The sequence below is a fragment of the Dromiciops gliroides genome, chromosome 1 (genome assembly GCF_019393635.1).
Source record: "Dromiciops gliroides isolate mDroGli1 chromosome 1, mDroGli1.pri, whole genome shotgun sequence".
Classification (NCBI taxonomy): Eukaryota; Metazoa; Chordata; class Mammalia; order Microbiotheria; family Microbiotheriidae; genus Dromiciops; species Dromiciops gliroides.
The window spans coordinates 254,534,597-254,562,053 of record NC_057861.1 but is presented as its reverse complement, the minus strand read 5'-3'; the positions used below and the strand labels follow the sequence as shown (position 1 = coordinate 254,562,053).

Below are 27,457 nucleotides of genomic sequence, written 5' to 3'. Positions count from 1 at the left end.
GTATTCAGCTTTATACTTAGTTAATATCACTATTTTTATTTATTTATTTATTTTTAGTGAGGCAATTGGGGTTAAGTGACTTGCCCAGGGTCACACAGCTAGTAAGTGTTAAGTGTCTCAGGCCGGATTTGAACTCAGGTACTCCTGACTCCAGGGCCGGTGCTCTATCCACTGCGCCACCTAGCTGCCCCAATATCACTATTTTTAATGGAAATAAATGTAGCTATACTGTACTGTTTTAACACGTGGTATCTCTAAATGTCTATATACCACTTATACTTTTAATAAAAGTAGTAGAAAGACATTAATATCCTTGTAGGAAAATACTTAGGTCACTAAATTATATTATTAAAAATGTCTTTCTAATGAAACCAATGAATTTATTCTTCACTCACTGTTAGCATTGGGTACTGTCTATATTACAGGTAAGCTACAACTCAGAAATTAAATCAGTCTTCCTTTTCACCTGAGATATAGAACAAACACCAACAGTTAATTTCATTTATGCCTGCAGTTCATAGGTTTTAGATTTAGAAGGGACTTAAAGGGTCCTCTCAAGTCTGACTCCCTAATTTTGTAGATGAGAGAAAATTTGTATACTAAGGAACAGCATTGACTTTCTAAGGTTGTATTGTATAGGTTGCAGAGACATTATTATGAACCTAGGTCCTCGGACCCCAAATCCAGGAACTTTTCTCCTATACCACACTGTTCTCACTGTGAAAATCTTTATAAATCTTTCTCAAAGGCATCCTAAAGAGGTAATAGATGTTGCTGCATAAAAGTAAATGACTCTTTTTTTTCTCTAAAGGTGTAAAAGAGAGATAGTTTCCATTTGTTGTAGCAGGAAATTAACAAGATATTTTTCTGTTTAAATTGAAAGAAAAAATAGTATTTTAATAATGATCATGGTTTTAAATTTTGTAGTTATTGTTGGTCCTTCATTTTCGAAGAGGACCAATAACATCATGAAATTGGGGTAAAATAATGGATGATAGGTGATATCTTGACTTGAGTGTGAATTGGATTTAAGTGAGGAAGAGTTTACACAGACAAGAAACCACAGTCTTTTTGTCAGATTGTTTCTTCAGAAATAATTTTTGCCTCATAGAGAGGAAATGAATATTAAAGTTGCCTTTTAACCTGTATGAGTTGTTCTACACTGAGTTGTGTTTAACATTAGTCACATAATAAACTTGCATCTAGCTAATGAGATTTCTTCTCTCACCTGCCCATTCTCATCTTTTCTCTGTATTTTTCCTTGAGTGTGTTTATCTGTGTATGTCTAAATTTTCTTTTTAGGGATCTCACCATTCTACCTCTCTTTCCTTTCCCCAAAATGTTTTCTTTTCAAACAATTTTTAAATTGTGAACTTCAACAAAAAGGAGCATTGGTACACATGAAACAGAACATAGAAAGTTGATTCTATATGAAAATGTGAATTTCCAGTTCATCCTGCTTGTTTTTTAAAAATTTTTTTTAAATTTATTTGATTTATAGTTTTTGTTTCCAATCTCTATCCCTTCTTTCCTCCCCCCCCCCCGCCCCAAGGCAGCAGGCAATCTGATATGGGTTATACATGGGTTATATATATGATCATGCAAAACATCACCATATTAGTCACTTTTTACAAGCAAATTAAATCATAAAAAATTTAAGACTGTGAAAAATAACATGCTTCAGTCTGTTCCGTCAATATCAGTTATTTCTTTGGAGGTAGATAGTATGTTTCATCAATAGTCCTTTGGGATTGCCTTGGATCATTGTATTTCTTAGAATAGTTAAGACATTCACAGTTCTTCATCAGACGATATTGCTGTCTCTGTGTAGTGTTCTTTTAGTTTTGCTCACAATACATCATTTTATACATCTTTCCATGCCTTTCTAAAGTCTTCCTGCTTGTCATTTCTTATTGTACAATAAAACAATAATATTCCTTCACCATCATATAACACAATTTGTTTATCCATTTCCCAATTGATGGGCATTCCTTTGATTTCTAATTCTTAGATACCACAAAAAGAGCTGCTATAAATATTTTTGTACAAATAGGTCTTTTCCTCTTTATTGGGATGTCTTTGGGATATAAACCCAAATAGATAGATAGATTGATAGATAGATAGATTGATAGATAGATAGATAGATAGATAGATAGATAGATAGATAGATAGATAGATAGATAGATAGATAGATAGAGGTATTGCTGGATTAGCACAGTATTTAATAAATTGTAGACATTGCTTCCAAAGCTGTACTGCTTTTTTATACTTCTTTCTGAGCTTTCTTCTATTTTCTTTTTTGTTTTTTTGGTGAGGCAACTGGGGTTAAGTGACTTGCCTAGGGTCATATAACTAGTAAGTATAAAGTGTCTGAGGTTAGATTTGAACTCAGGTCCTCTTGAATCCAGGATTAGTGCTCTATCCACTGCGCCACCTAGCTGACCCTATTTTCTTTTGTGTATTTAAAAAATGTTACAGTGCTTCCCTCCTTTTTGTTGCATCATTGTGGTTTACTCTTCCCTTCTTTTTTCCCCTAGTTCCAATTAAAAAACAAGAAGGGGAAAAAAACCATATAACAAACCTAGTCAACAAAAATAAATTCAGATTGGGGTGTCACATCCAGAAATGATTATGTCTGCATGCTACATTCTTTACCTCTCTTAGGAGGTGGGTGATATTATTTATCATAACATGGTTGATCATTGCTGTAGTCAGTTAGGTGGTGAAGTGGACAGAGTGCTAGACCTGGAATCTGGTGTGCCTGGGTTAAAATCCTTCCACAGACACTTACTAGTTGTGTAACCCTAGACAAATCATTTAAACCTCTGTCTGCCTCAGTTTCTTCAACTGTAAAATGGAGATAGTAACAGCATTTACTTAGCAGGGTTGCTGTGAGAATCAAATGAGATGATGTTTTTTAAAGTTCTTACCACAGTGCCTGACACGTAGTGTGTACTGTATAAATGCTTGTTCCTTTCCTCTTTTCCTCCCTCATTTAATCTTTAAATCTTTCATAGTTGTTTTCCATTATGATGATGTTCTTGTACAAATTGTTCTAATTCTACTCACTTCACACTATATTAATTCTTACTGCCCAGTATTCTCTGAAATTTCCTCTTGCATAATTCCTTATGGTGCAGTAATATTCTAATACATTCATATAACACAATTGATTCAGCTGTTACCCACTTGTCTGAGAGGCAATCTAAGGCATCCTTCTTAAGACTAATTTCTTCTCTTTTCTTTTTTTTAACTCACTTTAGTGCACCTTTCAGCATTAGGGAATTTGTTTTGCTTGTAACTATTCTCTTCCACATATTACATTTCCTCTTAATTCCCCCTTTTAGGCTCCCCTTCTACCTCTGTCTGTTTTCCTTAAGTTTAATGGTTTTCTACATCAGACTGTGCTTTTTAAACCCTTTCAGATAAAGGTTCTTCTGATGCTGACCCCCTTCTTCCTATTTACATATTCTTACATGTTTCAATTATTATAAATAGCAAATTCCATACCTGTTATCCTTCTTTGTAAATTCATGTATTCCTTTTCATTTTATCCTCCTTTTTCCCCCTCTAAAAACCCTTAGAGGGGTAGCTAGGTGGTGCAGTGGATAGAGCACCGGCCCTGGAGTCAGGAGTACCTGAGTTCAAATCCGGCCTCAGACACTTAACACTTACTAGCTGTGTGACCCTGGGCAAGTCACTTAACCCCAATTGCCTTGTAAAAAAACAAAAACAAAAACAAACCCCTTAGAACAGAACTTATCCATTCTCAGATCCTTTGTTTTTCTCATTGAACTCTCTCAGTATCCTTTGAAGACATTAAGATGTTGAAGGGACATTTATTTCTTCTCCCTCATTAGAATATTAGCTCTACATAACCATATAGCTCCTTCCAACTATTCAAATAACTTTACCTTTTAGGTTTTCTGGGATTTTGTGTTTGTATTTTAAATTCCTACTCAGTTGTGGTCTTTTCATTAGAAATGCTTGAAAGTTCCTTCCATTAGAAGTCCATTTTTCTTTTTATCTGTAGGGTTATACTCAGCTTTGCAAAGTAAGTTATTCTTGGTAGGAATCCATCATCTTTTGCCTTAGCAATACAGAATTCCAACATCTTTTGTTTTTTAGTAGATGATAGAAGATCTTGCATGTGAATTTAGTTCTCTCATATTTGAACTGCTGCTTTTTGAGTTCATGCTGTCTTTTTTTTCTTTGAGGTTGAAGCTCTGGATTTTAGCTCTCCCTTTCCTGGGGTATGTGGGGGGTGTATGGTTTTTTTTTTGGTGGGAGGGTTCCTTTCAGAAGGTGAGTGGTAGAAATTTTGGAACTTTTGGATACTTTTGCCCCCTGGTTCTTTTTTGTTGTTTTTGTTTTTTGTTTGTTTGTTTTGGGTGAGGCAATTGGGGTTAAGTGACTTGCCCTGGGTCACACAGCTAGTAAGTGTCAAATGTCTGAGGTTGGATTTGAACTCAGGTCCTCCTGACTCCAGGACCAGTGCTCTATCCACTGTGCCACCTAGCTGCCCCCCCCACACCCTCCTGTTCTGCTAGATCTGTAATGTTTTTGTTTTTGATCTCTAGAAATGTAGTGCCTAGGCTTTTAAAAAATTATTATTATTGTTTTTAGGAAGTCCTATTGATTCTTTTTTTTTTTTCCGGGGGGGGCAGAGCAGTGGGGGTTAAGTGACTTGCCCAGGGTCACACAGCTAGTAAGTGTCAAGTGTCTGAGGCCGGATTTGAACTCAGGTCCTCCTGAATCTAGGGCCAGTGCTTTATCCACTGCCCCACCTAGCTGTCCCCCTATTGATTCTTAAATTATCTTTCCTTGACTGGTTTCTAGGTCAGTTGTTTTTGATATCAGATATATCTGAAATTTTCTTCCATTTTTTCCAATCTTTTTGTTCTTGCTGTTTCATGGGGTAATTGATTTCTTTTTGGTTTCTTTGAGTTTTCAGAGTCTTATTCAGGTAAGATTTGCCCCTTTATTTTCTAAGCTTCTTATTATCCTTCTAATACTTCCCTTTCTTACCTGTCTCTCTTCATTTTGACTTTAAAAGATGCTTTTATTTCTTCTATGTATTGACATAGTCTTTGTAGAAAATCCATTTTTCCCCTTGAATCTCTTCTTGTAGTGGTTATGGAGTTTGATTTGCAATAATTTTTTTTTATGCTAGTGGGTGTTTTTTAAAATTTACTTATCATGTATACATGTATATCTTTGTGTATGTGCAAAAGTATATTGGATATTACTCATCAGGATGAGAATGATTTGATCCTGTCAAATATGCTAAGTAGAGGTATTATAAAATTTTTTGGGTCAGTTTTCTATTTTGAGGGAAAGTGAGTAGCCACCAAGGATAATTCCAAGGTTGTGCACTTGGGAGCTTGGAAGGAACATGGTTCTTTCAGTTGAATTCAGAAGGGGTAGAAATCAGATCATGAATTATGTTCTAGGCATTTTAATTTTGAGGTACCTAAAAGACCACCATATGTAAATATCCAAAAGACAGTTGGTGATGTGAGGCCGGACCTCAGAGAGACTGGGAGTTATAAATAAGTTTAAAATATAAATACAATACCATATATAGAATAAATGTATGTATGTGTGTAGTTCTGGGAGTTCTCTGCATATGAATGGTAGTTGAACTCATTGGAGCTGATGAGGTCACCTCTAGAGAGAAGAGAAGATGGCCTGGGAGAATGCCATGGGGTTTACCTATTGTAGGTCTGGTATATAGATGATGGAGCAAGGAATTGGAGGAGTGGTCAGAAGGGGAAGAGAAACAAGAAAGAAGAGGATCATAAAAAGCCAGAGAGGAAAGAGGGTGGTCATCAGAATCAAATACCATAGGGGGGTTTTCCTTACTCTGCCATGCTGCCTCTGTTAATACAATGTATGTGTAAGATTTTAATTGGATGGTTATAGATGGATAGCCCTTGGAGTTGGGAGAACCTTGGTTGAAATTCTACCTCTGATATTCCTGGTTGTGTGATCCTGGCCAAATTTTAACCTTTTAGTGCCCTAAGCAACACTTTAAGTTATAGAACAGTTGGCCATCTGAACTGGTTCGAAGGAGTTTACTTTCCTTGAGTCCCTTGCACTGTAAAATAGCAAGTCTGGAACAACAACAGCAACAACAAAAGAAAGATATATTTATATGTAAAGAGAAAATTATGCAGAAAGCTCTCTTGATAAAGTAATATGTTTATGTCCTTAGGCCTGAAAATAAGGTCTGTTCTGATTAGTTTTATATTCCTAATATATGACAATTTTTATTCCTGTTCTTTTGCTACTTTTCATTAGTCATAATAATTTGATTACAAAAATTTGGTTCCATCTAAAATGTTCTGATTTTGGTAATATTAAACCTTGTTTCTTCCCCTTTTTTAGGCAACAAATCTCCATCTTGTTGGTTGACTGATATTCTCAAAAAAGAAGGCATTTCTTTCCTCATAGACAGATTTGAAGGAGCAGGCAATGTTAGTGGCCATATGTCAGGAATCTTGGCTCATCCTACCCTCTTTGATTTACAAGGACCCTTCACTTTAAGAGCTGTTGTGCAGTGGATGGATATGCTTTTAGCAGCTTTGGAGTGTTACAATACATTTATTGAAGAGAGAGCTGTCAAAGCGCAAGAGATATTAGGTAGGTAAAATTTGTGCTGTGATTTTCAATTTATACTCTGGGAAATTTTTTACTACAATTTAGTCCTACTGCAGAAGCTTAGAAAATGTGGAATAAGTGTGATCCTAGGCTCCAGAGTATTCCGGCAGAGTAGTGCCTGTGGCTGCCAGCCAGGAAGCCTGACAGGCAAGGGCTTTTCAGTGAACTGAACACCTGTTACAGGAGCCTAGCTAAGTTTAGGGAAGCTCCTTGTGAGAGGGTTGGACACCTGCTGGTCAATTTTTTGGCCATATTGGCTCATAAAAACCATATTCTAAGTCAAAAAGGTTTTAGCTCTAGAGAAGGAGGTGGCTAGGTGGCGCAGTGGATAGAGCACCAGCCCTGGATTCAGGAGTACCTGAGTTCAAATCCGACCTCAGACACTTAACACTTACTAGCTGTGTGACCCTGGGCAAGTCACTTAACCCCAATTGCCTCAGTTAAAAAAAAAATCTGGCCTCAGACATTTGACACTTACCAGCTGTGTGATGCTGAGTAAGTCACTTAACCCCATTGCCCCACAAAAATTAAAAAATAAAAAATAAATTGGTGGAGAAGTGCCCAAACCAAAGAAATTGCAGATCCTTAAAGGACTGAATTATTAGGTTACTAGGAATTAAAGGAATCAATGAGAGGAGTCAATCTGGTTTAATTTCTGATGTCATGTTTCCAAAGTTTTAATTTGTGTGACATTAAAGTGTGTTATCAGGGCCCTTTGATTTTTCTCCTATTTTCTATTGCCTTGTGTTTTAATTTGCTTGCATCTTCAAATGTCTTATGCCTTTTAAAAATGATAGGTTAATTTCTGTAGAACTTTGGTCTCTGTGTGTGGCCACTGGTCATTCATGGTTCATATACAAAGGAATATCCTCGTATCTAGCTGAATCAGAATTTGACACATTGACATCTAGGTGTATCACTTAAACATTACTGGACAAAAGAGAAAAAGAGCAAGAAAGGGGAAAAGAGGCAGGGTCTTTATTTTGAATGACTGTGGAAGGAAATTCACAAATCACTGCTTTAAAGCATTGTGCCACTTAGGGTTTCAAAGTACTGAAGCTGGAGCCCACTATCGTATTTTTGACTGAGATGGGCTTCCTATAGGAATGGAAATGTAGAGGATAGTAAAGAGGAATATAATATGGTTAGAAGAATGTAATGTGGTTATATCCCAAAGGTCTTTTTTTCCCCTCCCTTCTATTTCCTCCCACATAACCTATTTTGACCCCTTTTCTTCTTCTTTTTCAGTATATAACAAAACATGTGACTGAGAGAGAAGTAAACTAAAGTGTACTTTAAAAAAAAAATCTGGGTTATTAAGAAATTGGTAGGGTAGATGGTCTGCTGGGTCTTTTATTTACAATGATCCAGAGACCAAAATGTTGAAGAACCACTGTTGTCTTAGAAAGGTTGAAAGGGTACCCCATTTGAAAGACAGTCATTTCATTTAGCCAAAGGACTTCATGATTATAAAAGTAAGAATCATTAGAAGCACTTTGTATTTAAAACTCTTCAGTGACTCATTAATTTACCCTTCTTGCTCTTAATGGTATATTGTGGGAGGCAGCTAAGTGGCGCAGTGGATAAAGCACCGGCCCTGGATTCAGGAGTACATGAGTTCAAATCTGGCCTCAGACACTTGACACTTACTAGCTGGGTGACCCTGGGCAAGTTATTTAACTCTCACTGCCCTGCACCCCCCCCCCAAAAGTATATTGTTGTCACTGAATTGGCAGGAAGTATTTGCTTTTGCGGGGGGGGGGGGGGACAATGAGGGTCAAATGACTTGCCCAGGGTCACCCAGCTAGTAAGTGTCAAGTGTCTGAGGCCGGATTTGAACTCAGGTCCTCTTGAATCCAGGGCCGGTGCTTTATCCACTGTGCCACCTAGTTGCCTCCTGCATTTTCATTTTTTTTTTTTAAGTTAATAGTTTGAAATCCAAAGCCAGAAAACTGTTTTGTAAGACTGGATTGTTGGGGCAGCTGTGTGGTACAGTGGATAAAGCACTGGCCCTGGAGTCAGGAGAACCTGAGTTCAAATCCAGCCTCAGACACTTAACACTTAACTAGCTGTGTGACCCTGGGCAAGTCACTTAACCCCAATTGCCTTACTTAAAAAAAAAAAAAAGACTGGATTGTCTTTATGGTACTTTTAATTACATATTTTTAGTTCTCCATAAAGCTAAAGAAATCTCCACTACAATATAGATGAATGATCACTCATCTTCTGCTTGAAGACCCCCAGTAGAGGGAAACCTTCAAAGGCAGACCATTCCACTGATGAATAACTCTCATTGTTAGGAAGGTTTTTCTGACATCTGGCCTAGATTGTTCTCTTTGCAACTTCTACACCTTGCTTCTGGCTACTTTCTCTTAAGCCAAGTAGAACAAGTCTAATCATAATTCTACATAACAGCTTTTCATCATATAACTGAAGATTGCTAACATGTCCCCCTCCCTTTTACTCCACTCCATCCTCCATCCAAGCTAAACATTCCTAGTTCCATGCTTAAAAAACCTTTCATCATCCTGGTTATCTTCTGGATACACACCAACTTTGTTTTGAAGTAGATAATTGTGTAATAATTGTTTATTTTTGCAATTATTTCTAGGCACAAAAGCAAAGTCTTCATTTTTGAAAGCTGTGGGCTTTTTCTTAAAAAATATTGCTCTTCATGATATTAGAGCAGCAGAAAAATGCTTTGGCACTGGTGTGAAAGGCAACGTGTTCAGCCCACAAGAAAGAGAAGAATATAATTACAGCAAGTGTACAATTGTGGTCAGAATTATGGAATTTTCCTCAATGCTTCTAAATACTTGTCAGGATGTCTGGAAGGTAGGAATACCAAAAAGCAATCTTTTTAATTGATGACCTTTATAATGGCCAATTTATTTATCCTAGTTGTAGGGTAGCATTTTCCAAGTTTAGAATTCTTAAATAAATTGGTTAAAACAAAGCTTAAGTGTAATTAACCAAATAAATGATAATGAAAATTGTAGGATGTTATAGGAGACTAGAATCAAGCTGCAAGGAATTGATCAAAAGTAATATTTCGGGGCAGCTAGGTGGCGCAGTGGATAGAGCACCGGCCCTGGAGTCAGGAGTACCTGGGTTCAAATCCAGCCTCAGACACTTAACACTTACTAGCTGTGTGACCCTGGGCAAGTCACTTGACCCCAATTGCCTCACTAAAAAAAAAAAGAAAGAAAAAAAAAGTAATATTTCAAGAGGATATCTCATGGTTTTGATCATTTCTGGTTTAGCAAAAACTAAAAGTATACAAACTATAAAGTAGTGAGATGTTTAAGAGACAAATACTGGAGTTTATGCATTTAAAGAGTTATCATTCAAAGTTGTCAGCATGGGAGACCATACATTTATTCTAGTGATGCTGATATTGCCCAAACGATTTTTGGAACTCATCTTTTTGAATTGCCTTCAGGGCCAATCAGGTGGTAAAAGGGCCTAAGCTGTTGTAACAGATCAAACTCAATTTTATCACCTAATGATTGAGGTGGATATAGTAGGTGAAAACAATTGAGACAATTTTAATACTTTGAATTTTTTCATTTCTATTCACTAATTGGGTTTAAAGTGATATTTATAAATTACCTATTAAATAAAGGTTTTTATTTAGTATTTCTTGGGTTGTCTTTTAGCAAATAATCATTCTTGAAAGGAAAAATAAAATGAAATTTGCAAAGTATAAAAATTTCCTAGAGTAAGAAGAAACTTAATGTCTCTGAATATTTAGTTTTTTCTCATCATTCTATCTTGTTATATTATATGATCCCGTGATTTTAGAAAGACCCTTAGTTCAATTTTGCAAATATGAAATTAATGAGGTTGCAGTATTATAGAAGGATATTTATAACTGTTTCCTAAACCAATTTATTTGATTTGAATCATTTTTACAGCTCCTTGAGAAGGATTTACTTAACACTTACTTTATGGAACTCTTAGTCAAAACATTGTGTGATCCATCAAGTATTGGTTTTAACATAGCTGATGTACAAGTAATGAATAATCTTCCCAATGTCTGTGTGAACCTTATGAAAGCCTTAAAAAAATCTCCATATAAGGAATCTTTAGAAATCAACATAAAGAAAAGAATAACGCCACAAAGGTAGGCATTTAAATTAAAAATTATAACTTTCTTAGTAAAGGCTTACAGTAAAAATTATTTATCTTATTTATGATGCTGACCAGAGTAGTGTCATTTTTAATGTTTCTCATGACTCAAATTAGTTATTTGAACACTAGGAGAAATTATTTCCTACTTTTTACTGGACATTTCCAGCCTCGCTATTTCACCAGTACATTCAACTAAACAGATTCAAAACCAGATTCATTGTCCTCCTAAAACCTACTGTTCTTTATGATTTAGCTATTTCTGTTCAAGGTATATTTCATGGTGTAGTTTGGCTTAAAACTTTTATCATCGGGGGGGCAGCTAGGTGGCACAGTGGCTAAAGCACTGACCCTGGATTCAGGAGGACCTGAGTTCAAATCTGGCCTCAGACACTTGACACTAGCCTGTGTGACCTTGGGCAAGTCACTTAACCCTCATTGCCCCACCAAAAAAAAAAACTTTTATCATCTTAGATTCTTCTATCTCCCTTTACTCCCATATCTAATGAAAAGGTAAATCCTCTTAGTTCTTCCTTTGCTCAAACTCTTTTTATATGGATCCCATTCTTTCCATTTCCCCGCTAATTTGGTCTTTTATTACCTTTCTCTTATGCTAGTGGTCTCCAATATTTTTTTGACCATCAGTAAAAAATTTTTGAGAACACACCCCCAATGTGTATATGTTTACTTATTTATAAATTACATGTGCACCTGTACTAATAATTATGTATATTATAAAGCTTACACAAAAAAATAGGAATTTGAAAGGATGGGATAAAAATAAGATAGTATTTAATCCTTAGACTCAACAGGGAGCTATTGGAATTTGTAGACTAGATGGGAGACATGATTAAGCCTTCACTTTAGGAAAATTGTGTTGGTAGTTGTGTAGAAAAGGGAGAGATGCTGCAAGGAGATCAGTTAGGCTGTTGGAGTTACAGGCAGGAGGATAACCATGACATAGGGTCATGGTTGTAGAGTAAAAAGTACAACTAGAAGGAAGGAGACAGATATAAAAGATGTTGTGGGGGTAAAAATGAATGACAGGATTTGACAACTGATTGGATAGGTGATGTGGAGAGTGAGATGTTGAAGATGGCACTGCAGTTGTGAACCTGGGTTACTGGAAAGAGATTGGTGCCCTCTGTGGTGATACTGAAGTTTGGAAGAGGAGTGGGAGTGGTTGAAGATAATATAATGAGTTCTGTGATATAGATTACAATTTTTCCATCTTTTTATCTCATTCTGTCCCTCCAAGAACAAAAACAGGGGAGGCAGGACTGTTACCCACCAGTCCTGCCCTCTGAAGGGAAACTTGAACAGCTAGAAGTTGATCATGGGATAGGGAATGGATATGCTGTAGAGATGGTAGTTTTCTCAATGATACCTTTGCTGCTGGTGCTATAGGTACTAGGGATAGTGGTTGGATTATGAGTATCTTTTTGGTGGGGGGTGCAGTGCGGGGCAATGAAGATTAAGTGACTTGCCCAGGGTCCCACAGCTAGTGAGTGTCAAGTGTCTGAGGTCGGATTTGAACTCAGGTCCTCCTGAATCCAGTGCCAGTGCTTTATCCACTGCATCACATAGCTGCCCAGATTATTGAGTATCTTTAGAGAATATTGCCTGGTGTAGTAAGGTAAAGGTTGGGAGATTACACAGTAGAAGAATAGGGCAGAGCCGAGAGAGCCTGTGGGGATAAGGATAGGTTTTGATTATGTTGGAGGCAAGCCATGCAATTGGCTGTTGTGGAGAAGCTGGGTTGCACCCTATCTCTGTAGCCTCCAGTTAGCTGGTCACATATCCCTTGAGGTTAAGCCTCTTCCCCCTTTGGAGGACACTGGCTTAAATTGTTGCAATTTAGAGTCTCCCCCTCTAGTCACTCCTTATTTCCAGTTGAGCATATATGCCACTGCCACATTATTCTAAAAAATGTATCTTTTATCACATAAACTCTTCTCCCTCAGAATGACTTCCCTGTCAAATAAAAAATTACAGTATTTTGCTTAGCATTCAGGACCTTCCATGATTTGCTACTATTGTATAGTCAGTTCTGCTATAACTGACTTATGTGTTCCTCAAAAAAGTACCAGCTGTGCAAAATTGAACAATAAAAACCACAGGTTTATAGGGGAAATGGCGATAGGGGCACAAAGCTCAATAACTTCATCAGTGACACATTAAAAAAAAAAGATAGGACCCTAATAAAAATGGTAGCACACTTTTATGCATGTTAAATGAGGAAATAAATAAATACAGCAGTAATAGTGGCAGTTCAAAGTCTCCAGCTGCTGCTCTGCCTGAATCCAGTTTCCCATGGGCCTAGATTTGTAAAATCTTGGGGAGTGGGGGACGGGACACAAGGAGGACATGATGGACCAGCCCTCTTCCTATTAGCTCCTATTGCACCAGAAGATATGTAATAAATATGGCACTTTATCTTGACAATGACCTGAAGTTTTCTTGTGGAAGTTGGTATCAGAAAAATGACAGTTTTTGAGTTATTATGATGTATAATTTCTGCATAAGCAATCACATATAAGACATCTCAAGATTCACATTAACGCTAGAAATGTTCCCTAATGTATCAATTGAGTTGAAACAAATTCATGTTTTCAAAACAAGTGTTACAGCAGAACTGACACTACCTTTATGATTTTATTTCCCACTACTTTCTTTTATGAATTCTGTCTTCCAATGAAACCGAACCATTTATCCTTTCATATCTTCAGCTTGGAGTTCCAATTCCTTGCCAGTTTTCAAAGGTTCATTTCACATATTAATACTTTAGAGAAGCTTTTCTTTATTTCTGCCTCCCATTTCCCCAGTTGAAAGTAATCTTTCTCTCCTATAAACTTCCATGACATTTTGTATCTTCCCCCCCTAAAATTGGATTCCTGTCCACCCCTGTTCTTCTATAAATACAGTGCTTTATCTTTTCACTTTTTTTTTCTTTTTCTTTTTTTTTTTTTTTAGTGAGGCAATTGGGGTTAAGTGACTTGCCCAGGGTCACAGAGCTAATAAGTGTTAAGTGTCTGAGGCCAGATTTGAATCAGGTACTCCTGACTCCAAGGCCGGTGCTCTATCCACTGTGCCATCTAGCTGCCCCCTATCTTTTCACTTTTAATCTACATCAAGACAACTTTATTCCTACCAGCTCTCTTCCCTTCTGCCTCAAAACCCCACTCTTTGCTTCCTGTTTGTTACCTTCTTCCCTGGAGTTTTGCTTAACTTAGAATTTTAGTTCCTCCTTTTCCCCTTTTTTCTAGTTATTTAATTCTCTTCCTCTTTTTCTCCCCTCAGTTAATCCTCCTTCCTCAGTTTCTTTCATCAGTTTTAAAAATTTCATTTTTTACTTCTTTTTCTAAAAAGCTCTAGCGGGATCCTTCATTCTTTCCTTCAGACGTAACAGAGCTTTACACAGCCCCACACAGGTGTCTGCCTCAAGGCTCTCTTTTCCTCAGTTTTTAGACTGAGTTCTTATGTAGTAGAGCTTCACTGCTATACTAGCCTAGCAAGCTTCTGGCTTTTGGTTTTCCAAGGACCATGGTAAGGTAGAAAGGGGTGCTGAGTTAGGATTAGGGTATTAACCTTTTTTGCTGTTAGCTCATCAGGACTTTGGGTATCCCAGGCTGTGTAATTCTTATTTTGGAGAGGTCACAAACAGCAGAGAAAATGCCTAGTCTTCCACCTAAGCCCTGTGTGTTTTTACTTTATTTTTTGTATATGTCTTACAACCTTTATTAGATTATGCATTTATTGAAGTCTTGAGACTTGTATGCAATAGATATTCAATCTATTGATAATTAATGAAGAAGGGGGCAGCTAGGTAGTGCAGTGGATAAAGCACCAGCCCTGGATTCAGGAGGACCTGAGTTCAAATCCAGCCTCAGACATGACGCCTGCTAGCTGTGTGACCCTGGGCAAGTCACTTAACCCTCATTGCCCTGCAAAGAAAGAAAGATAATTAATGAAGATTATCCAGTGAAATTTGCTAATGAATTCAGAGCCCAAATTGAAAACAGAGACCAATCATAGATAATAAAATACATGCCAAAACTTAGCTACATCTAATCTAGCCACATGCCTGGAAATAGCTGAGCTTTGCCAGGCATTTTTCTCAGACGCATTAGGATCATGTTATATTGCCCACAGATCTGATTCCAGGACTGGTAGAAAGGTACTAAGTAACCAACAATATGCTTGTAAATGAATTCATGTAACATTTTTTCTATATTGTACTGATGGGATTTATTGAGATCAGAAACTAATTTTTTTTTTCCTTTTTTCTTACCTGTCCAGCATTGAAGTAATTTGTGCTGTTGATTTATACAACCCAGATGCTCGATTTGATAGAGCTAATCTGGCTTCTATCCTGTCAGCCTGTAAACAACTCCATAAAGCAGGTCTTCTGCATTCTACAGTAGAGTCTCAGGTAAACATTTTCATGGAAAAGAAATAATTTACAAGTCTGTTGCCTCGATTGTATTGAATTCTTGTATTCATTTGTATCATTTGTCAAGGACCTTTAATATACACATAACTCTGTATATTTCAAGTTACAAAAACACTTAAGGCATTTTCATTTTACCTTGTGAGTGACACAGGTGTACACTCCCAAACAGATAACTTGAACTTATTTTAAAATTAAAGTTTAAAAACTTCAATTTCTGCCAAATAGTTTTCTCTGAAATTATTTGTGTTAAATCACCAGTTGTACTTCTGTAGGTTCTCTATATGAATATTCTGTGCTCATATACAGAATAAGGAAGTTAGTAAAAAAATAATTTAAAAAAAATTTATAGTAGCGTTTGCAGAATTAGGCAACATGGGAAAAATTGACCCTAGAAAATATAACTGAGTTTACATTACCAAATTAAACACCTTGCAAGGTAATGAAACTCATTTGCTCATAAAGAACAAGATATATATTCTTTAAACATTTTTTATTAGTCAGAGTATCATCAACAAATAGCATTTTACATATATAAGGAAGGTCATAAAGGGGAGGGCTATATAGCAAACCTTGAGTATTTTAAAATAAATATATAAACTTGAGTGTGCTTAACCATTAAATCTTTTGCTCGCCTGTGCTTCCTGAACTTAATTTTATTCTCATTTATATTTTTAAGATGTTCCATTGACAGTCTTTTCATTTTGTGTAACTATCACTACATACCCTATGTACCCTTCCTTGTAAAAGTATAGTCAAGTTAAAAAAAATATGTTCTAATGATTGTATCTGGAAATGTATGCCCATTCTACACCTACAGTTCATCTCTTAGAGGTATCAGGCCTGCTTAGTTATCAGTCTTTTGGAGTCATGGTCAGTTAGTGCATTGATCAGAGTTCTTAAATCTTTTAAATCTGTTGTCTTTTATAGTGTTGCCATCATTGTATAAATATGGTTCCTGATTCTACTCATTTCACTCTGGATCAGTTCACAGAAATCTTCCCAGGGTTCTCATTACCTGTCCTTTTTCATAATTTCTTGTGGCACAATAATCCATTCCATTCCTGTACCATAAGAATGGTATAACCATTAAACTTAGATCATAGGTGGTTCAACCATTCCCTATCTGATGGAAAGCCCACTTGATTTCCAGTCTTTCCCTCAAAACAAAGAAGTATTACTATATTTTTGTATATTTTAGACCTTTCTCAATTTCTTTGATCTCCTTTGAGATATACTCTTATAATTATATCTCTGGGTCAGAGAGAATATGTACAGTTTGTTGACTTTTGGGGTATAGTTTCAAATTGCTTTCCATAACAAGTGGACCAGTTTACAACTCTAGCAACAGTTCATTAGTCTGCTTGTCCTCGAACAGCCTTCCCAACAATTATCAATTTCCTTTTCTGTCACCTTTGCCAATCTGATGGATGTAAGGTAGAACATCAGTGTATTTAATTGGCCTTTCTCACATTAGTGATTTGAGGTATTTTTTCATAGGTTTGTTGATAGCTTAGGTTTCTTCCCTGGAGAACTGTTTGTTCTTCTCTTGACAATTTATATATTGAAACTTTTAAAACAAAATACTTTTTATAGACTTTAGGAAAAGTTTTATAGCTGTAATGTTGCTTAATATTTTATTATTGAATATCTGTTTATTTTAGGCTACAGATCTACCCCATCCAATTGGCACTAAGCTCCTGTCTGTTGTTTATAAAGGCATTGCACCTGGAGATGAGAGGACTGCTCTTCCCTCACTAGAAATCAGTAGTAAACGATTGGCAAGCGGACTTCTGGAGCTGGCCTTTGCTTTTGGAGGATTGGTAGGAGAAAAAAAAGTTTTGTAATGCAGTGTATCAGTTACAGAAATATGTAGCCCCTCTTACCTTTTGTTTCTAAAAATAGAGTTTAGCATTCCATTGAGTAGCTGGGATATTGTGGTAAATGATTTCTATAGGAATGAACATCCATAATCCTTCAGAAAATGTTGGTCTTTGACATGACACTGAAATATGATAATGAAAGTTAAATCTTACTCTGGTTTTTTTCAGATGATTTGAAAACACCCAAGAAATACTGTGTTTGTTGTGAGCTCCATGACTACTTCTTACAAAGATAGTCCTAAATTATTTAATTTAGGTCAAGTGTTTGCTTTCCCAGTCCTGTGTGATATGATATATGTTCTGTTCTTCATGCTATTGTCTCCTTGCCAAGATCTGTGCTATCCAACTTCAAGTAATATTTAATGTTGCCAGACTAGGGGTACAGATTTTCATGGAAAAAAATTGAAAATGTGGAAGGCAAAGTAAGCATTTTGTCTTCTTTCATTGTTTTCTGTTAGTAAAGTTGGAAATTTTGGAGTAAAGAAAAATATATAAAGTACTTTTTTCTTTTCCTATGAGGTCTAAAATGTCTTTACAGAGCATAAAATTGCATTGTTCATAACTTTCTTTGCTTCAAAATTTATCATGCTTGGTGTATTAAATTTAAAAGTATCTTATTAAATAGCAAATCCAAATTTACCTTTTAAACATCCTTATTTTTTTAAACTTTTACTTAATTTTTTTTTGGAGTTTTACTTAATTTTACTATTAAGATAGTAGTTCCAAATTTACCTTTAAAAATTCTTATTTTTGTTGCAAATGAGTCTAAAAGCTTATTAACATAAAGGAATCTAGTGTCTATAAAAAGAAAAAAAATTGTATAACAAACAGATTTCTCTTTTTCTCCCTCTATACAATCTCATCAGCTCACATGGATTCAATGAGTATATCTGTACAGGTGATTCCCAGATCTATATATCTTGTCCTACTTTCTCTTCTAAATTCCATTCTTCGATCACCAATTCTCTCCTCAGACATCTTGAACTGACTATCCTGTAGACATCTCTAATTCAACATATGGACAACAGAACTCATTGTCTTTACCCCTAACCTCTCCACTCTTCCTAATTTTTCCTATTGCTCGTGAGGGCACCACAACCTTGTGAACCTCAGGTTCCCAACCTTGGTGTCATCCTCATTTACTTACTCACGTTCATGTCCAATGAGTTTCCAAGTTTTGTCATTTCTCCCTTCACAACATTTCTCATATGCATCCCTTTCTTTTTTTTCTTTTTCTTTTTTTTTTTTTGCAGGGCACTGGGGGTTAAGTGACTTGCCCAGGGTCATACAGCTAGTAAGTGTCAAGTGTCTGAGGTCAGATTTTAACTCAGGTACTCCTGAATCCAGGGCCGGTGCTTTATCCATTGCACCACCTAGCTGCCCTTATGCATCCCTTTCTAATCACACAGTCAGTACCCCACTGCTCCCTCTTACCTGTCTTAAGTCTCCTCCCATTTTGGTCTATCATCCAATTCTCCTAAAGCAAAAATCTGACTATTCATCCCCCTACTCATCAGTATCTCCCTCTTCCAGAATTAAATATAAAATCTTTTGTCATTTAAAGCCCGTCACAATCTACCCCCCTTCCTACCTTTCTTGTCTTTTTATAGTTTTCTCCCCTCTATGCATCTAACATTCAACCACACTGGCTGGCCAGCTTTCTGTTCCTCAAACATGGTACTACATCTTCCACCCTGTACCTTTTCATTGGCTGTCTCCCGTACCTTGGATACTTTCCTTTAAGATTCAATTCAGGGGGCAGCTAGGTGGCACAGTGGATAAAGCATTCGCCCTGGATTCAGGAGGACCTGAGTTCAAATATGACCTCAGAAATTTGACCCTTACTAGCTGTGTGACCCTGGGCAAGTCACTTAACCCTCATTGTCCCACCCAAAAAAGACTCAATTCAGATCCTACCTTCTGGAACAGTTCTTACCTAGTGGCCCATTCCCTCCAGCTTCTAGTGCCTTCTCTTTGAGATAGCCTTCTATTAACATTGTATATATAGTATGTTCATAGTTATTTGAATATTATCTCCTTCTTTGGAATATGAGATCTTTTTGAGGGAAGGAATTTTGTTTTTGTCCTTCTTATTTGTATCCTGAGCACTTAGCACAATGCCTGACACATAGTAAGCTCTTAATAAATGCTTGCTTATTGACTAATTTAGTATACTCCATAAGGTTAAGCAGATATAAAATGCACTGTTTTCTGAAAAAGTTGAGAAAAGAAAAATAAGATAATCCACAAATTTATTGAAAACAGCCTTTTAAATATAAAATTTAAATATGAAATTTTCATTTAGAAATAATAATTTCATTTGATGTTTGAAAAAAATTAATTTTCCACAGAGCTAATTATATTGTAATTAGATGTTATTAATTTCTTTTTTATAGTGGAAAGGGGAAAATAGAGTTTAGTGTCTTCTTGTATACAAACACTAATCCATAGGATATAGAAATTTTTAGTAGTAGCATCCCTCCAAACTTAATTGTAAACAGCCTTTTAGTCTTGCTGGCACAGGGCATTGGACTTGGAGTCAGAAGGCCAAGGTAAGGAGGGAAGAATGAGAGGTAACCACAGCAAACTTTTGGAGACAGGAGATGGAAGAACATAAGGAATCTTAAGTAGGCCAGTATGTATAGAGGACAGTAATGTGTAAGAAGGCTGGAACGAAAGGAAGGTACCAGGCTTTACATGCTTGGGGAACTAAGATTAAGTGACTTAGGCAGGGTCAAATAGCTTGAACCCTGGTCTTCCTGACTCTTGAGTCCATTTCTCTTATCTGTTTTGGCATCCTGCCTTTCAACTTTTTTGATTGTATTTGTATGGTCTTTTTTCTATATGAGTAGTATTAACTAATTTAAAATTATTTTACATAAAACTCTTCCCATTGCATAATTTTTGATGTAGTAAAGGAATATATAGCAATGTATGACAACTTTATGACACATTTTCCTTTGGTGGAGAAAAGCCCTGGGAGAACATACATATTCCTTTCCACCACTCCCACCTCACCCCCTGACCTAACATTTTTCCTAAGATCTTTCCATCTCTGCCAACATTGGGAGGGTGAAGGAGGGGTCTGAGGGTTTAGTGAGGGGAGTTGAATGATAAACTCTTTCCATACTTATATTATGCAATAGAAAAGAAAAGCTATTTCTTTGAAGTTTATTTCCAAAGCTTTGAAATATGGCGATTCTTTTCTTGGACAAAATTATCCTGTGTTCTCCTTAGGAGTATCATATATGTGATAGTTAGGGTGACTGAGTTTCAGAATTCTATAATTCTATGTATCAAACCAGGTTCTTTCGTAGATAGAGATTGAGGGTTGGACTCAATGGTCTTCAATATATTCACTGTAAGTGAAAGTATATCAGTGGCTGAAAGGATCTTTCTTTCATTTTTATTTAGACCATAGATTTTATCAGCTGGATGATAAAATATAAATTTTTTTCAAAAGAAAAAGGTCCAGAATTATATTATATTGTGATGTTTAAAATCTAAATTGTGGTCGCCTTAAATCAGAAGCTTCAGCACCAGTCTAGCCTAGAGTTCCAGCCTGGTTGGGTTCTTCCTGAAGTCCTCCTCCACGTACCTGCTTTAATCAGGAACTCCCTAGCAAGCTGTTTGTGGAAGCTTTTTATAGATCTGGAACAGAGGCGGTCCTTACACACTGCTTCAAGGTGATTGGTTGGCGTCATCCAAATCCATTGGCTTTGAAGGTGTTCTCAAGTCGAGTTCACAGTCTAGTTTCTGAGAACAATACCTTCTTCAGGGATAGCCAGATGTGATTACAGTCCAATTAACTTGAAGTAGGCTTAATCAGCAGTCAGTCACTCTCACTTGATTCAGTCAGTATAGATTAATCTCCAGGTGGGTCTTTGAGTAACTGCTAAATCCCATTATTTCATCACAATATCAAATGCTTAATTTCTTTAGTACTGTTTTCAGCTTCAGAAACATAAATTATTTAAAGATATTTTTCTTAAATTATATTTTTAAATAAAGATAAGTACCAATTTTTCTTACTTTTCGCAGTGTGAAGAGCTAGTGAATCTGCTGTTGAATACAGTAGTGCTCTCTGTGCCACTCTCAGGAACATCTCAGAAGAATCTAATCAGCTTCTCCCATGGAGAATATTTCTATAGCCTATTCTCAGAAGTCATCAACACTGAACTACTGAAAAATCTTGATACTGCTATATTAGAGCTTATGAAATCATCTGTGGATAATGCCAAAATGGTATTGAGCATTTTCTTTGAATAATTATACATAGAAATTGTCACAGATTACCTAGAATATCTTGCATTCAAAAAAACTACTGGTGGAAGTACTTCATGATGCTTCATTTTGTAGAATATTTAGTTTATGCCAGGTTTTTGGTATCAGTAAAATCTGCACCCTGAGCAGACTAATTATTGGGGAAAGATTAATGTTTAGGTTAAAAAAAAAGCTGTTTTTAAAAAATGAAAATGTACATTATTTCTGTTGGTATCTATCTATCCTTATATATCCTATTAAGGTAGAGTAGATCATTTCCTGAAATTTATATCTTCATTCTAAAATTAGCAATAGCACTACCTGTTAGTGTCTGCTACGGAAGATTGTTTTGTGGCTGTTATCAACCCAGAATATATTTGACTTTAAGTAGCCACAGCATGAAAAAATTTTTTTTGGCCCTGTATGCAGAATTGAGCAATTTTTAAACTTTTTTTTTTTTTTGGTCAGTCTTGAGGCAAGAAATACTCCTTAAAAATGATGCTGTGTTATAGTATCAACAACATTGTAAGTTGATCAACTGTGATAGATTTGACTCTTCTTAGCAATACAGTGGTCCAAGATAGTTCCAAAGGACTCATGATGGAAAATGCTCTCCACATCCAGAAAAAAGAACTGTGGAATCTAGATGTAGATTGAACCATACTATTTCTAATTTTTTTGTTTTTCTTTTTTCGAGGTTTTTCCCTTTTGCTCTGATTCTTCTTTCACAGCATGACTAATACAGAAATATGTTTAATGTGATTATTGCACCTATATCAGATTGCTTGCTGTCTTGGGGAGAGGGGAGGGAGGGAGAAAAATTTGAAACTAGAAATCTTATAAAAACAAATGTTGAAAACTATCTTTACATGTAACTAGAAAATAAGAAAATACTTTTATGATGAAAAAAAATGATGCTGTGTTAAAAAAATGTCAATCAACAATTGTAAAAGAAAACATTTTCATTTCAGGTGGGTGCTATTTTGAATGGTATGTTAGATCAGAGCTTCCGGGATCGAGCTGTACGGAAGCAGCAAGGAATGAAATTAGTGGCAACAATTCTTCAAAATTGGAAGAAACTTGACACATGGTGGGCCAAAGATTCTGCTCCAGAAAGCAAAATGGCAGTTTTGACTCTGATGGCTAAAATTCTACAGGTATTTTGCAGTTGCTTTAAAATGCTATTGTATTTATATCTGTATCAAGCAATTTCTTTCTGAAGTTTTTTTAAAATATTGGTGAGATGAAGATAGGTTCTGATGAGCTGCATTTTTAAATTTTGGTTTGGAAATAGCAATATTTGTCATTTTCATTCTTCCCTAGCATGTTATGAATCTTGTATTTGTGAAGTGAGTTGCTTTTCGGGGTACTTTCTGTCTATTTTATTTTAATTTGTAAAATATTTTTTAAAAGTTAATTAAAGGGGCAGCTAGATGGCGCAGTGGATAGAGTACCGGCCCTGGAGTCAGGAGTACCTGAGTTCAAATCCGGCCTCAGACACTTAACACTTACTAGCTGTGTGACCCTGGGCAAGTCATTTAACCCCCATAGCCCTGCCAAAAAAAAAAAAGTTAATTAAAACATAAAAATATATTCCATTTGTGAAATATAAAATATGAGGGAAACATAGGGGAAGTAGTAGTCTTTTGGGAAAGTATAGACACTGTCCAAATTATTATTGTTTATTTTTAATCTTTTCAGATAGACTCATCTGTATCTTGTAGTATAAATCATGGAGCTTTCTTGGATGTCTTCACCACATATACCAGTTTATTAGATGATCCAAAGTTGGGGCTGAATTTAAAGGCAAGTTACGTTTTTTTTCTTTTATATGAATTCTTACAGGATGATGTAGAGAAAGAGAAATTCTTATGGTCTTGGAAAGAGAACTTTGGAGATTATTCAGGAAATCTACTTTTCCACTTTCCCACTTGAGCGCTCTTCAGACTCAGTGAGGAAGGTGGGGTATTACCTCACTCAGGGATCACTCAGAGTCTTGAACCAGCTCTGAAGGTGCAGGCTAGATTCTCTCCTTAGTGTCACAGATCTATGCAGATTGCATAGAGTCTATATGCATTACTAGAACATACCCTGTGAGTTTATAGTATAATCATACAAAATTCTGTATCTATATTGATATCTCTGTGTGTGTGTGTGTGTGTGTGTGTGTGTGTGTGTGTTTTCCTATGAGTTTGCCAAAATGCTAGTTGGTGAATGACCTAAAAGAAGGAAGGCTAAGATTTGAGGCTTTTTCACATTTTACACTTAAAATAAAATTTAAGGATAGAGCACCGGCCCTGGAGTCAGGAGTACCTGAGTTCAAATCCGGCCTCAGACACTTAATACTTACTAGCTGTGTGACCCTGGGCAAGTCACTTAACTCCAATTGCCTCACTAAAAAAAAAAATTTAAGCATTATACTGAGATAATTCATTTCATATTAGCTCATTTTAAGTACCTTTAGCAAATAATAATTTTAATTAATCAGTATCGACTATTGGCCACTTTTAGTAATCATCTCAAATGTCTATATTGCTGATGTTTCCTTAATAGGGTCAAGCTTTGATCATTCTTCCATTCTTTACCAATCTTACTGGGGAAAGACTTGAAGACCTTAAGCTTGCACTTGAAAAGCTTGTGGCTTCTAATTTCCCTATGACATCTCATGAGTTTGTCCATGGAACTCTGAAGTACAACAACTATGTGGACTGCACAAAAAAGGTTAGTAATGAACACAGTTGTATAAATCTGAAATATTGTTTGTTAACTATTTATTCAGTTGCTTTCCTGTTTTTAAAAATGAAAATGAGATGATGAATATAAATGTCACAAAATAGAAAACCATTCTACTGTGATTAGAAGAATAATATTGAATTCATTCTAAGATTTGAAGTAATTCTTGAAGCAAGCTTCAATATTTTAAGATAGTTTTTTCCTTTTCATTTAGTAAGATTAATAATGGGAAGTTTTTATGATACGGGTATTATTTCTTTTTTTTTTTTTTTTTTTTTGGTGGGGCAATGAGGGTTAAGTGACTTGCCCAGGGTCACACAGCTAGTTAAGTGTCAAGTGTCTGAGGCTGGATTTGAACTCAGGTCCTCCTGAATCCAAGGCCAGTGCTTTATCCACGGTGCCACTTAGCTGCCCCCGGGTATTATTTCCAAGATACTCAAGGAACTGATTCAAATTTATAAGAACCATCCCCCTTTTGCTAAATGGTCAAAGAATAGCATTCTCTAGCCATATGAAAAATGTTTCAAATCACTAGTAATTAGAAAAAGGCAAATTAAAGCAACTCTGAGAAACCTTGTACTCATTAGATTGGCAAAGTTGGCAAAAAAAAGAAAATGACAAATTTTAGAGGTACTGTGGTAAAACAAGTATAGTAATGTATCATTGGTGGAGGTATACAGTTTGGGACAAAAGTCAGTAAATTGTGCCTACTCTTTGACTGCAGCAAAATACTATTAGGCAAATTACCCAGAAAGATCAAAGAAAGAGGAAAAGAACTTATAATATTTGTAGCGGGGGGGGGGAAGCAGAAACTAAAGGGGGCTCCCATGAATTGGGGAAGAACTGAACAAGTTATATGTGGTATATGAATATAATGAAATATAATTGTGCTGTAAGAAGTGATGAAGAAGATGGTTTCAGAGAAACTTGGAAAGATTCGTATGAACTGATGCAAAGTGAAATAAGCAACACTAGAAGAACAGTTTACACATTAGCTATAATATTGTAAAAACAAACAGCTTGAAAGATTAAGAAATATAATTACTTCAAAGAATAACCACAAGGGAGGGAAAAAGTAGATTTTTGTTAAAAAAAAACATTTTTTAAAAAATAGTGAAAAAGCAGCTTCTTATATGGTGTATTTGATGGTTGGCCTTGAAATCAAGAAGCCCTTGAAATCAAAAATCCACTTTTTTCTCTGATCTATACTGGCTTTATATTTACATAAAAATAAAGTTATTATTTATTTATCTATTGTGATCCTGGATACACTATCCCAGGCAATTCTCTAAAACTGAGTAACAAATAAATTGCCATTTTATATTGAGGGGATAGTGTTTTTTTACTGGGAGTTCTTCATGTGGATACATTCTCCTGGCTTGTCTCCACCTTCCACCACTAAAATGTTTTTCTGTGCAACTATTCAAACTTTTACTTTCTTTTGTTTTTAAGGCTTTCACAAATATTCATTGTTTTATACCATATTCTAATAAAATGTTCATTTGAATATCATAATGTTGGATTATTATACACATGTGTTGTATGTAATAAAGGCCAGTTTTTTATCTTTTTCTTGTGTTTATTCAGATACTATATAACTTGATAGTAAAAGGTAGTTATAATTAGGGGATAGAATATATAGTAAAGAATGAATGGAAAATACATAAAATGAATTCCTAAAACAAATATTTCTTCATTATTCATGTACAAATAAAAAAGAAATAGTATAATATTATGACCAAAATTAATTCTTTTAGTTTCTAGATGCATTAGAATTATCCCAGAGCCCTATGTTATTGCAATTCATGACAGAAATTCTTTGTCGGGACCAGAGGCATGTAATAGAAGAATTGTTTCAAACTACTTTCCAAAGGATTGCTAGAAGGTAAATAATTTTTTTAATTTATAAAGTGCATGCATAGTTTATTAAATTACATATTGTATCCAATTTTATTCTTACCATACCTCCATGAGATGGTATAGTGTAGATATTTTGTCTGTTTTGCAGATGAGGAAACTCAGAAAAATAAAATGACTTGTCCTGAGGTCATGTGGCTTGTAAGCAGTTGAGCTGGGTTCAAAACCCATTTTCTGTCTCTAGATTCAATTTTCTTTCCAGAAAATTGCTATTGCCTTCTCTGTAAGGTGAAATAATAAGGACCCATCCCCTCTGTTGGGCTATTGTGAGGATCAAAGATATAATGTGCATGAAAACATTTTCTAATTGTTCAGATTTACTATTTAAACTTGAACTATTATGATTATTTTAGTACTTGACGGATCTGTAATTTATTTAATCACCATGGTTACTCTTATTGATGCAGTAACATATTTATAACTTAGTGGATGACTTATACAACTTAGTAGATGCCATAGTAAAAAAAAAAAATTGTCTTGTGACCTAACTGATAAGGAACTTCCCAAATCTTAATGAGAATGGTCTTTGGATAATAGACACAAAGTTTATCCCTGGACTTAGCAATTGAAGCCTTTCTAGATTTATAGGACCTGCCAAAGCATTTAGTCTATTGGCTTAGCCTTTGAGAACCCAGAAGGGTCTCATCCATTTCATGATGAGATATCAGAGTAGGACTTTGATGGAGAATTTTTATTATTATTATTTTTATTGCTAATGATGATTAAAGACAGTTAAAAAGGGGCAGCTAGGTGGCGCAATGGTTAGAGCACCAGCCCTGGAGTCAGGAGTACCTGGGTTCAAATCCGGCCTCAGACACTTAACACTTACTAGCTGTGTGACCCTGGGCAAGTCACTTAACCCCAATTGCCTCACACACACAAAAAAAAAGACAGTTAAAAAGATATTGCAATACAAATAAATGGAATTTAATGTGAAATTTAAAATCTCGCCTGTTGGTCTTTGAAGAAAAAGTGTTCTTAACTAAAGAAAATTAAAGTTTATGAAGACATTTATATAACTACTAATGCAGACTTGGGGAAACTTTAACTTACTTTAAAGGTTACTATACTGGTTCAGAGCTTATAAATTTATAATTTTAGACTTGGAAGAAAGATTGTAGAAATTATCTAGCCCATTACAAGCCTCTGTCCCAACCCACTGATTTTTCAGAAAAAGAAAATGAGATTAGCACTGGTTAAGTGACTTGGCCAAAGTCACACAAGTAGTGAAAGATCCAAATCTACAATTCACGATTCCTGACTCCCAAACTAGTATTCTTTCCATTATTTTAATATAGTTGCTCTAGCTTCCCTTTTCTGTGATTATAGGTATGTAACAACTCATGCTTTTTAGACATAGTTTTTTTTTGTTTATACTCAAAAAGGAACTGGAGATTGTGGTTGCAAAATGTTTTCC

The 27,457-nt window shown here is 35.7% G+C and overlaps 1 protein-coding gene across 1 annotated transcript in view; it reads left to right on the top strand.

The window, feature by feature from the left end:
• PRKDC (protein kinase, DNA-activated, catalytic subunit) overlaps window positions 1-27,457 on the top strand; it is a 174,792-nt gene that overhangs the window by 54,107 nt on the left and 93,228 nt on the right. The window contains exons 31-40 of the mRNA XM_043967385.1: window positions 6,391-6,645; window positions 9,275-9,498; window positions 10,581-10,789; window positions 15,094-15,226; window positions 16,909-17,067; window positions 21,169-21,372; window positions 22,362-22,547; window positions 23,092-23,196; window positions 23,944-24,111; window positions 25,881-26,008. Coding sequence (XP_043823320.1) covers window positions 6,391-6,645; window positions 9,275-9,498; window positions 10,581-10,789; window positions 15,094-15,226; window positions 16,909-17,067; window positions 21,169-21,372; window positions 22,362-22,547; window positions 23,092-23,196; window positions 23,944-24,111; window positions 25,881-26,008 — 1,771 coding nt within the window. The remainder of the gene's footprint in view (window positions 1-6,390; window positions 6,646-9,274; window positions 9,499-10,580; window positions 10,790-15,093; window positions 15,227-16,908; window positions 17,068-21,168; window positions 21,373-22,361; window positions 22,548-23,091; window positions 23,197-23,943; window positions 24,112-25,880; window positions 26,009-27,457) is intronic.